The 13053-nt window shown below is 32.8% G+C and overlaps 1 protein-coding gene across 8 annotated transcripts; it reads left to right on the forward strand.

The window, feature by feature from the left end:
* Positions 1 to 617: 617 nt before the first annotated feature.
* Positions 618 to 11493, forward strand: LOC124823080 (uncharacterized). 8 transcript variants are annotated; one of them, XM_047295217.2, is made up of 11 exons: positions 619 to 823; positions 1216 to 1400; positions 2625 to 2899; positions 5831 to 5864; positions 7044 to 7711; positions 7825 to 7873; positions 7949 to 8074; positions 9550 to 9687; positions 9783 to 9874; positions 9963 to 10116; positions 10993 to 11493. In XM_047295217.2, exons 3-11 carry the CDS (start codon positions 2637 to 2639, stop codon positions 11260 to 11262), a joined length of 1794 nt encoding a protein of 597 aa, XP_047151173.1. In that variant the 5' UTR covers positions 619 to 823; positions 1216 to 1400; positions 2625 to 2636; the 3' UTR covers positions 11263 to 11493. The 8 variants fall into 8 exon arrangements, with proteins under 8 accessions (XP_087948929.1, XP_047151173.1, XP_047151175.1 ...); XM_088092803.1 differs by lacking the exon at positions 1216 to 1400 and having other exon boundaries at positions 618 to 823; positions 2589 to 2899; XM_047295219.2 differs by lacking the exon at positions 1216 to 1400.
* The last annotated feature ends 1560 nt before the right edge of the window (positions 11494 to 13053 follow it).

Here is a 13053-nt window from a genome sequence, read left to right on the forward strand (position 1 = left end):
TGATGAACTTGAGGAGGATGGAAAATTTCAGTGATGGCATAGAGGGTGGTGGTGGTGGTTTTCTATGGGAGGGAAGTGAATTGAGTGGAATGAAAGCGCTGATTGGTAGAGTTAATTAATGTATACTGTAAATAACCTCTACAACCATCATAAAGCTAAGAAGAATACAAAATAAAGATTCATATTTTAAATTGACAAAGATAACCTATGAGGAACATAATTATATAATCCAATTACTGCTGCTGACGACCCTACCCGCATCATCATCCTAGCTTACGCAAAATAACATAATAACTGATAGAGCATAGTTATAGAATAGTTTTATGTAAATAAAAGTATTTGTAAATTTCTTTGAATTATGTTTTCAATTTTATATTATGTTTGGTTTTTGGACTTTCTTTTGCATCTGAAAATTATGTTTTCATTTTCTATTTTATATTTGACTTTTGGGCATTCTTTTAAGGTTTTTTAAACATTTATGGTTTATATAATCTGGAGACCAAAACCTATGTAGAAACTTTAATTATATATTGAATTTGATTTTTATAAAAAAAAGATTCTTTTGGTTTTTGTTTTAGAACATCAGTTCTTATCAAAGGTTAACATCTTAACGTTTTTGTGACGATTCTTCGACTTATCAATCTATTATATTCTCATGTATTTTCGTTCCTGCCTAATTTTACATTCTCTTTCTTGGATAGTATCGTAACACTGACACAAGAGATAAGAAAAACAATTCCTTAATATTTCTAAGCTCATCCAATGTAGTCTTTTAGGTATTTCAGTATCAAGGCACTTTTGTATCTCCCGAGCCAACAATTTGGTTAGTTTGCACAATGCTTTGGACTTTTAATTTTTGCTTTTTGTGCTTTTTGAGGATAGTTAATGTTTGCGAATTCATGTACATATATGAGCGTTTGTTGCTAAGTGGCTCATAGTTTTTTTCACCTGCCATTATGGTTATCGAACTCGCGTCGTTTTTGGTGTGGGATCGATAGAATCGGCGCTCGTTAAACTCGCCTGAAATCGCGAGTTGGGTTCTGATTTTGCGAGTTTGAAAAGAAACTTTTTTAGGACTCACCAGATTAGGTTTTTTTGAGCTTTCGTTGAACCGATTCATTCACTGCTTTCGTTTTCACTGTTCATCTCTTTTCTCGTGCTCTCGCCGTCAATCTCATCGTTCGATCTCGCCTCTGTCGCGTCGTCGTTCATCAGGTTCGCCCTCTATCCTGTCGTCGATCTCGCCCTCCGTCACGCTTTCCTTGTCGTCGTTCGATCTTGCCTTCGTTCGCACCGTTCGTGTCGTCGTCGTCGATCTCGCCGTTGCCGTCGATCTTGCTGTCGCAGTCGATCTCGCTGTCATCGTCTCTGGCCGTCAATCTCAACTGTAGAGCTCACAGGTTGTATAAGTGTAAACCCTATGCCACCTATTCTGTTGGTGATGTTTAAATTGATTTCATGTTTTATTACCAAAGCATTTTACACACAATATTAATGGGTTTCATTTTATAGCACCGCCCATTCATTTAATTTTTCAAAAATAAAATGTTGCACACTGGACTGTTGAACAACCCTTGCTGCTAAACACTTGGAAACCCTCCGTAGTTAGTTTTTAAGGGGAGAGAACCAAACACATAATACTCCCCCAAGCAATCTATACTATTCAATGTAGGATTTATACAGTCCTGAATACCCAAGTCTGTATCATAGGACTGCCCTCGAGAGTTGACATCTTAGCAACTCATACACTATGACACTTCATTCAACTTTCTTGCTTTTTAGAACTCCCATGGATAGACCTCTCCAAGACACTAACAACCTGCTTTGATATCAACTGACAAACGCCCAAACACTTAAGGAACCCTCCCTTAAATGCTACCTAAGGGTAAACGCCAAACACTTAAATACGTCACGGAACATGCATACTATTCGATTTGGGACTTGGATACCTTATAATATTGTCAAACATTTTGAGAGATTAGACATATTGCATTGAAGTAGTTTGTTGTTTCTCATGTGTCTCACTAGCCTGTTACGGAGAAAATATGGAGGATGACTCTCTTTCTCTCTCTCTTTCTCTATAACAGTTTTATACTTTTAAACAACAGAAGGATATCCTGGCTGCCACAGTGGGCCTCCATCATAAATTGCCTCTGGCACTTGTCAAAAATCTGCTGTGCCATTCTGCCATGGTGGTCATGGAGCTGCCACTTAATGACAATATATCCTAGTGGATTATTTTTGGTTTCTCTATGATTAGTTATTGTTTTATGACACGGTTCTTTTTAATAAAACTTCTGAATCATGTTTTAATTTTTATAGATGAATTTTCTTTTTATATGCATTTGTTTATGATATTTGACGATAAATATAGGAGGGTACTACCACCACTGGTGTCATGTCATGGAATTTTATATATGTTCAGCGTCATTTTGAAGTCAGATAAAATGCTGTAAAAGTATAGTAGAGAATAGTTTTCTAATAATTGGTGGGTTCAATCAAAATTATTTTCTATAAAAAGTTCCGGGATTGTGACAGCTGTTTAGAAGTGGCAGTTTTACGTTATTTGCATTGGTTGCAACTTGTAGGAGACTCAACTGTGATTATGCCCTGATTTGCAACAGGAAACGTGTCCGATGTTTGGAATTGATGACAGCAGAGTAGAGAAAACCAGTGCTAATGTTACCGTTTTAGCTGAATGTCCGACACTTTCTGCCTTTGCTGGTTGTGCCACTATAAAGGTTGAAGACTATCAGACTCCTTCGAGTTCTGTTGACAAGGATCGAGAAGCATCTATTCAGTTAGATTCTCCTACTCCAAAGGTGAAAAAGGAGATTCACGAAGTTGATGATCTAGATCATATTGTATTGAAAGAACGGCTAAGGATGCTACTAACTGGGTACTTTATGTTATTTTTTAGTATTTTTTCTTTGGTTGGGCTATTAAATATACACTTTATCTCATTGCCTTTAACTTTGTTTTGAACCTACTAAAACAACAACGAAAACTATTGGATAATGAATGAAAATAACGCAGCAAATGGACCCTTTGATATCTGTTGGAACTTTCATAGTATTATTAATTAATTAAGTAGTTTGTAAGAGTGTTGAAGTCTTCATAATCTAGGAGATCTTCTAGGTTTTATTTTTTGCTCAGAACAAATTGTACTTAATATTTTGTGTATATGGTCCTAAATATGCTGACTATAGTTCACTCAAGCAAATGCATAATAATTCTCAAAGTCCCCTTTCAATCTCTTCAAGTTGTTATCAAAGTGATTTTACTTATTGAGTCTATAGGTTTCGATAGGTTAGAGAGAAATATTTATATTAGGAGAAATAAAAGGGAAAGACAGTTATAACAGGTTTTATTGTCTCAGAATTTTATAAAGTATTGTTTTTGGCAGTTTTTCATTGTTTTTGTACATTCTGAAAAGAATAGGAAGAGTGGAGAGTCTGGTTCTCTCGAATAACCAGAAATGGTATGTGTTGGGTTTCTCCACATTGGAGGAAACTTGGTATGTTGTTGGAATAAAGATCTGCAGTTTCTAAAATATCTCATTATAGGTCTAAAAAAACCTATCATTGGTATTCAGAGCCTCATTCCTGGTGAAGTGGGGGCATATTGCAGGTTATGGTCAACACAAGAATGGAGGCAAGATGGGATGGGTTGGCGAAGATCGTCCACGAACAAGCAAACGAGAATAACCGACGCTTCCAGCGGTTAGAAAAGATTAGTGAGGAGGAGCAAATGAAGGCTGTTATGGTGGCATTGGAGGGGAAAGCTTTGAACTGGTTTCAATGGTGGGAAACCTGCCATCCGCATCCAACATGGGAAACCTTCAAAGATGTGGTGGTTAGAAGATTTCAGCCAACAATGTTGTAGAACCCATTTGAAGTTTTGCTTGGCTTGCGTCAAACTGGACCTATAGGGGAATATATTGAGCAGTTTGAACAATATGCAGCGTTCATGAAAGGAATGCAACAAGATTACTTGGTGGGCATATTCTTGAATGGGCTGAAGGAAGACATAAAGGTGGAGGTTAAACTTTATGAACCCCATAATCTTGTTGAGTTAATATTAAGGCTCAAATGGTGGAGGAAAAGGTTAGAGTCACAGGAAGGGAGAAATCTAGTGGGTTTTACCAACTCCAACAAAGGAAGTGGAGAGAGCAGTGGCTGTGTGAGCACCATCAATAGTTATCCTACTAGGACTCAACAAGGAGGGACACCATTTAGAAAATTTTCCCAAGAAGAATTGCAAGATAAGATTAAAAAGGGCTTATGCTTCAGGTGTGATGAAAAGTTTAGGCCTAATCATACTTGCAAAAATAAACAGCTCCATGTGCTGCTTATTTTGGAGGAGGGAATGCAGGAATTAGGGGAATTTGCTGCCTGCATTCATAAAGAATTTCCAGAATTTCACCTTGAGGATAAGTTGCACCTTCATGGAGGAAGTGTTGATAGGTTTGATACAGTTTACAAAATAAGGAAAAAAGAAGGTAGTTTGTCCAGTTGAAAACACCTCTCACCCATTGAAAACAGCTAGGAAGTTGCTACTACCATCAATAAGGAGTTTTCTCCTTTTCACCTTGAGGACAAGGTGAAACTTCATGGAGGGGTATTGATAGGTTCAAGGGAAATATTTATATTAGGAGAAATAAAAGGGACAAACAATTATAACTGTCTGTGGGTAGGTTTTATTGTCTCAGAATTTTATAAAGTATGTGTAGGCAGTTGTTTTGGGCAGTTTTTCATTGTTTTTGTACATTCTGAAAAGAATAGGAAGAGTGGAGAGTCTGGTTCTCTCGAATAACCAGAAATTGTATGTGTTGGGTTTCTCCACATTGGAGGAAACTTGGTATGTTGTTGGAATAAAGATCTGCAGTTTCTAAAACATCTCATTATAGGTCTAAAAAACCTATTATCAGGTTTGTGCTCTTTGATCCAACAAAATCATAGAAATCCTTTGTCAATAAATAATTCAAGAATAGGCCCATCAACAAATGGTCTCATCAAACTACTCTTCCTGGAAGTATGTTAGGTTTCTTGGGTACAAGAAACACATAACTCTTTCTAATAAGGATACCGAACACACAACACACACACACTCACGATTGAAACTCTGTATTATTAAACTGGAAACAAAGAAAGTGTTTGGAAACGTCCAAGGGAACAACATCCCCTTTCTTCCATGATGTAACAAATCCTGTCAACAACAAATATACAATCCAACATGTCTGTCCCAAGACACTAACCCACCTTATAAAGCCAAACTCTCCCTAAGAACTCATTCTATTAGAAGTCTGAGCTGAGTGCTGTTTCAAGCTTTTTTGTTGTGTGGCAATCCCAAAAGCATATCATTCACAATGGGTGGAAGAGACTTGTAATAATAAGCTTGCTGGAAAGGACTTGAATTGCTTTTAACCAGATGACACCTATTGTCTCTTCAGAAAATAATAAATGAAAAAAGGGATTTAGAACGTATTTATGCAAATTAGCTTTGCTCTTTTTACATGGTATGTTCTTTTAGTTCTTGTCTTTGTGGATGTAACAACTTTGAATGGCATGTATATTCTAAAAGTTTAATACCACAACCACTTGTCTCCTTTCAGTTTTTTCTTTTTTGATTTCAGTTTCTTTTAACAAATAATTTGTTCGGTTTGGTCCAAGCATTTTATGACTAAAGAACCAAGCTTATTGCAACGAAAGTATGAAATGTCATATTTTTGCCATTGTGAAGAACCAAAGTGAGAACCTTTTGTTTGAAGGAAGTTAGATAGAGTTTGTTTCTTTAAACATGGTTCAAATAATATATATTTTTATTGCAGGAAGCTTCCAGGATTGTCAAATACAGTTTTAGAGGTAATTTAATATTATTTTTATTTACTTCAATCACATATTTAGTTGAAAGACTGAGAGTTAATCATAACTCACTTCTGGTTATATTTATTGAAAAATAGCTAGCTTGTCACTCTTTTCTGGTGATTTAGCGTTAATTCTTGATAACTATAAGTAAATTATTATATCGTAGCGTATACATCTATTGCTTAGATGCTAATAAGGATTACAATGCCTGTGACCTTCGAGAAATAAATTTTTTGGATGTTTCCTTTCTTTCCTTGATTTTTCAAAATGCATATCTTTTCTTTCTTCCCTTTGGTTCTGAAAAAGGAATTCTTGATATAAAAATTGTTAGAATAAGTTATTTTGAATGGAATTTATTGAAAAGTTGCAGTGTGCTTTGTGCAGTACCTAGTTTTTAGATATGTCCTTTCTTTTATTCTCTTCTCTTTCCTTTCATACATTGTATCTGAAATCTCCAATGTTACTATAAATGAGACCCCACGAGAGGTAGATGCTCTCTCAAATTCATTATATATTCTTTTGTATTTTTCAAAAGTAAAATAATATTTTCATTTCAGGAACGATCATCAACATTAACAATGTTTGAAGAATGGTTTCTGCTGGTTAATGAGTAGTCACTTTTTTTGCATCTACACAATTTATTATCACTCACTAACCGGCACCTCATTTCCTATAACTTTTGTTGTATTTTTTTTTATGGGCATGGCTCAATTCAATTGTATGTCAGGAAAAATGAACTGCTAGTCCTTGATACAGACCATTAGGGTGGATATTGAAGAAATTCCACATTTGTATTTGTTAAAATTAGAATTAGTTTGGGGAGTATGCCTGGAATCTTACGATCAAATGGTTCAAATCACAGAATTTTGAGGCAAATAGCATTGCAATGATGACTTTTTCCTTTGTTTTGTATTAGTTTCTTGCTAGTCTGTGACTTACAAACACTGGAGATATGAAATAGTATTTTGTTTTGCGTTCATATCATGTAGTCATTTTCTTTTCTAATTTAAATTGGCATGCCTATACTTTCTTTGCCATGTTACCACCAATAGGATGTTGTTTAAATACTTTGTTCAAATACTCTCTTAGAATAGTCTCATGTTGATTTTTCAGAAGTCAATCAGTTTTATCATGCTTGGATCTCTTTCTTAAAATTTTAACTTATTTGTGTAACAGAGTAGTAATGGAGGCTTGTTGGAAACCATCATGGAAGAGACTCTTAAAAACGGAGATGACCAGATTAATTCTGCCAATGGGAAAACAGCAGTGGTTAGAGACCAGTGTAATAATGACTTCCTAGAAGAAATTAATATTTCGCCACCACTTGGAGCCACATGTGTATCATCCTTCTTAACTGATAATGCCTCATCTGAATCAAAAGGATCGGTAATTTCAGCTGGCCTTATAGAAGATGGGCCTATATTAAAATCCAGAGGAATAGTCATGCAAATTGATTCACATGTGGAACATAATATCATAAACAATGATGGCCCATTTAGTTCAACCTCTCCAACCTTTGTCAAAGTTAAGGATGAACCTTGGGATTACTGTGAAAACCTCAATGTTAACAAGGATTATTTGGGTAGGATTTCTATCGTACTCCCAAATTTAAAACATGAAAGGGAAGTCCATAATGAATATCACGATGATCAAGTGGACCATATGAAGTTAATTGATCGACTAAATTTTCTCAAGTCTGGAACAGATTCTAGTTTACATATTTCTACAGGCTACTCATCTTTGAAGAAAATTCAGCCTTTTTCCTCTTTATCGAGCCCTATTTTTTCAAAATCCACTAAACCTTCAAGCATCAACTGTAGGCGCAAAAGAAAAAAAACAGCCACGTACTATCTAATTCTCGTATTAAGTTGCCCTCTTTAAAAATTATGCTGACTTTACTTCCATAACCATATCATATATTATAATAGATCCTCCAACTGTTAAATTCTTTTTGCAGTGATTCAGTTCAGGAAGCACTTGAGGAGGATGCTCCCGGGCTCCTGCAGGTGCAATATTTTAGTTTGTGTACAGTCACTGAAATTGGAATTTATATTAATGTTCTTGCAAATGTCATTTGGCAGGTATTGCTTGACAAAGGTGTGTTAGTTGATGAAATTAAGCTTTATGGAGAGGAAGAAAATGATGAAACGTTGGATGAATCATTTGGTGAAGATAGCTTTTCAGAACTTGAGGCTGTGATGGCCAAGGTGAAGAACATACTATAATTGTATTGTCTTAATGGTTTTGCCTTTTATTTCATTTCAGGGCCAAACTAACTCAAGATATCAGTAAGTTATAATGTTTAATTGTTTTCCTTTTCATTTCATTTCATAATTACTGATAAATAGATTTTGTCATACATGGACATGGATGGCATGTATATAATAAAATTTATTAAATTAGGGAAAGATCTAATGTTGAGACAACAGATCTTAAATCAAAAGAGAGAGTCAATGTTTTAGTTCGAGTCAAACAGTGTTTTTTTGTTAGGTAAAACATAACATATAATATAATCAATAAACTAAAATAATAAAAAGTATAGTAGTATTAAAATTATATAAAAAGAACTATTTAAAGCATAATAGATAATATAATATTTTATTTGTTATTTTATTAACAGGTATCAATGTTAGCATTTTATTTGTTAATGATTTGAGGTAGTTTGAACTTAGTAGTATTGTATTGACAAACTTGGTTACTTTATTATTTTGGTTTGCTGTATTGTTTTATTATGAACTTGATATGTTGAGTTACTACATTATTTATTGTTATTTTAATATTTTTAAATTAAGTAAAGAGCCTATATGAGTTGAGGTAAATTCTCAAGTTGGACAATCTTGTGCATGGGGTACATGTTAGGCATGACTTTGTTGGTTTTGTTAGCGTGTAGTTTGTGACTAAGATGTCATAGGTAGACAATAATTGACTATTATTCTCTTCTGAGAAAATTATGATTGCGATAGATATTCTCAGATAAAGCATTCTCCTAAATAAAAATGGGACATTTTGGTACTGTTTTTTGGGTGTATTAAATGTATCTCCTTTTGAAGAAAAGGAGTCATTGTGTTTCTCAAGATTTTTCTCCCACACTCATTGCTGCTTCAATCAGCAGGAAATACACAGATTACTTTTCAATAATCGGTTATTATGATGGAACCTCGGGAGAAAAAGCTAGTTTTATAAGAGAAATGAAAGTGAACCTTTATTGTTTAGTTATATATGAATGATTGGGTGCTCAAGATTCACTCTTTCATTTTTCTCACATCCATGCTGCTCCTGGTTGAACATACCATGTTTAAACTTTTTTATTATGTTTGCAAGTTTGATTTGAAAAATCCAGGTTTGTTTGGCAGAAAAGGAATAAACTAAAAGAAAATGAACATTATTTTCCACTAATTTATTTATTAGCTAAAATGGGGGAAACTGTTTATCATTAGCTTTGTTGTGCTCTTAGGAAGAAAAAGAATGAAAAGACGTTAGTATTTTAGATAATCCAAATTCAATCACAACATTTATAATGATATATAATTAAATGGGACCAGATAATACTAACTCCAAAAACTACTGCTGATAAAAAGGGTTAAATCTGAATCCTCAGTATTTATATTATTATTATTATTACATGGAATTGTCGAAGTATTTTTCTAATGAGTTATTTGATGGATTTAATGAATTGCTTTAGATTTATTTATTTTTTCCCTTCAATGGGAGACAGATTTCTTCTCAACGACACACTTTTTTAAAATTCCCTTTAACAAGCGGCTCAAAGACTTCAAGAGCAAGTTATTGCTTTGCTTGTCTATTCTCACTTGTGGAGCAGGTAATTAGTTTCTTACAAACTTACAGTGTAGAATATTTTTTTTATGCTTATCAATTCTTAGTTTATGTATGTAATGTTCATCTTTTCTGCTACAGACACGATATTTAAAATTTCGAAAGTGGCCAGTTGAGTGGGGTTGGTGCCGAGATTTGCAATCGTTTATTTTTGTTTTTGAGAGACATAACAGGTGCTTGATTTGCATAAAAGTTCATCCTTTTGCTCTTTTCTTTTCTTGTCATTACATTCCACGATGTTTGAGTTGGATTTTAATGCAGGATAGTACTGGAGCGTCCTGAATATGGTTATGCAACATACTTTTTTGAGCTGGTAGAATCCTTACCTGTCCAATGGCAGGTCAAGCGGTTGGTGATTGCTATGAAATTGACTACATGTAGCAGAATTTCCATTATTGAGAATAAAGAATTGGTGGTAGTGACTTCATGCATATTTTAAACACTGTTGGATGAATTATTACTTGATGGCTTTAGAATCTCTTAGCGTGAGTTTTTTCGTAAGCTATCAAAGGAGGGAAAAAAATGAAATGAACTTCTTGATAACTAAGTTTATGTGGACAGATAAAAATAAATTTAGAAAAATCATGAGAAAAGTTTTACAAATTAGCTTAGCGGAAGTTAAGCAAAGCTATAATTTCAAATTTTTTTTTCTTAGAATAAGCTTATGGAGAATCTTATCTAAACAAACCTGTGTTTTGCTACCTATATATAAAAGTTCCCTGTTAAGCTTGTACTCAAAAGATCTATCAGTAATCCCAAATTACGATAATCTTTTTGCATCTCTTCGTTAGCTGGAAGCATGCTTTGATTTTGTTTTTCGTAATATTTGATGGAGTTTGGCTTTTAAGTTGATATGGATCAAAGTGATAGAAAATATAGAGTTGATTGTGAAAGAGAAGCGATTATAACTATTTTGTTTTTGTATAACACCCGTATCATGAAAGAATTGTCAGCCAACCTATCATTCCATAAGATGTTCTTAAAGCAAAGCATGTATGATTAATAACTACCCTGTTATTTGATTGTCCAAATTTTTAGATTAAATGTTCAGTTAGTGAGTGAGTCTAAATTAATATCCAAAGCCGGTTTAGTTACTACTTGCAGTCTGTCCTTTTATTTATTTGTTGTTTTTAATTCATCAGTCTTTCTTGTGTATTATATATTTCTGTCCAATTTTTAGTTCTTCCCTTTTATGTGAAGTCTTTGAATCGAGGCAATAAGTTACTCTTACTGCTGCTATCTGCCCCACACCAAGCTGAAATTTGCTATGCTCAAAATTGTCTTTGCATAGGTTGGAGAAGATTTGAGTGAAGGTGAGGCCAAGGTGCTAATGGAATTTGGTTGGACGCCCAGTACTGGCCTGGGAACTATGCTTAACTACTGTGACAGAGTTGTGCATGACAGGAAAAATGAGGAATTTTCTTCAGAATGGCGATCTAAAATAGGGAAGTTACTGGTGGATGGTTATAAAGGTGGAACCAAAGTGAAGCCTAATGTTCCGATAAAAGATTCTCAAAGCCCTGTCATTGACTCAAGCTGCAGCAGGCCCATGTCTGATTAGAGGTTAGTTTGTGCTGGAAAGTCTTTTCCATGTACCTTGTATAGTATTTATTGATAACCGTCTTACAGACAGCTATTGTAGAATAGTTCAACATTTGTTAAAATCCACATTATATCATTTACATAAGTATGCTCTTTTTTTTTGTTTAATTTTATTTTATTGTAATGTCTGCACTGAATACCAGGTGCTTTGGACATTGGAAATCTGTTTTTAATGTATCAGTTTTATTTATCTCTCATATTTCATTAATCTGTAAAATCCCAAATATACTAGATTTCATACTATAATTTTTTTAAAAAGAAACATAAATATTACATTACTAAGAAGATTTCTAAAATAACATATATAATATCTTAATCTATGAAAAATATAATAATTTAGAACTTATAAAAATTAATAAGCAATTTAGAATTTCTGATCTAATAATTTGGAACTTATAAATATTAATAAGCTAATAATTTAGAATTAATAATTTAATAATGCAGAACTTAAAAAAAAAATTATAAGTTTCCATTACTACTATTATTATCACAATAATCTTAAAAGTTAATTCACAAAATCGTCATGTTATTTCAAATTAGCTAATTAATTATACCAATTTATAGATTTGTAAAAAAAATATTTAAAACTTATAAAAATAAATAAACTCCTCTTACATTAAAAATAGTTTCTCCCAAAATTAAGAATAAAATACTCTCCAGAAGAAACAATATTATTTTATTCAATTTTTGGACCCGGCAAATATTAGCTTTGTTACTGAAAAATCGGGAACCAGATAGTTCTAACAAAAACTATTCAATTATATATATTAAAGAAACATTACATATAAAAAGATTCATGTAACCGTGAAAATATAACTACTAATTTATAAATAAATTAATGTAAACTAAAGTTTAAGATTAAAATAAAAAAATGGAATCAAAGAAAACAAATTTCCTCTGTACACCTTACAGGCTTCTCCAATTGAAACTAATTTTAAGTCATCTGATTAAATCGCTAAGATTAAACAAATATTATACAGTAGAGAAGGATTCTGAGAAACTGACCTTTGTGGTGTTGGTTGCACAAGACAAAAAATTCAAGATTAAGGTAACAATGAAGATTGTGAGATTGATGAAAAAAGACAAGACTATTTAAGATATATGTGAGAATAATACTATTTTTAATATTTATATATGAGAATAATATATAATGTATTATTCAAGATATATTTAACTTTTAAATTGTCTAATAATTTTAATTCCAACAAGTAATCAATATAAATTAAGACTAATAAAGCTCACTCCCAAGCTTTGTTTCTTTTCTTCTTCACCAGCAAACCCAAAGTTAGTTTACTATCTAAAGCCCCCATAATTACTATTTTATAACCCCCAAAATAAAACAACTACTTTCCTCTAATGACATAATCTAAAGTAACTTATATCTTTTAGTACTTTTCTGTAATAAAAGTGTAATTTAATTATAATTTTTTAATTATTTCACACGTTATCAGATAAATACAAGATGTCATGATATATGTTAAACTAGGGTGGGTTTGGTATAGAAGTTACTATTTAACTAAACTACTTTTACGAATAAAGCTTTAGAAATGAGAGTTTAAAGAAATTTTATGTAAAATATTATTCATATTATTTAACTTTCTTAAAAATAATATGTTTGCAGTCAATTATCAGGAGATAAATTTACAGTCCAATATTAAAAAACTTCTTCCGAGTTACAAGATGTTTGGTTCTAAGTTTAATTAAAATACACTAATAATATTTTTTTACACCCTTATCTAATAACAAATGT

Source organism: Vigna umbellata, chromosome 1 (genome assembly GCF_029865625.1).
Source record: "Vigna umbellata cultivar VRB3 chromosome 1, Vumbellata_1.0, whole genome shotgun sequence".
NCBI classification, from domain to species: Eukaryota; Viridiplantae; Streptophyta; class Magnoliopsida; order Fabales; family Fabaceae; genus Vigna; species Vigna umbellata.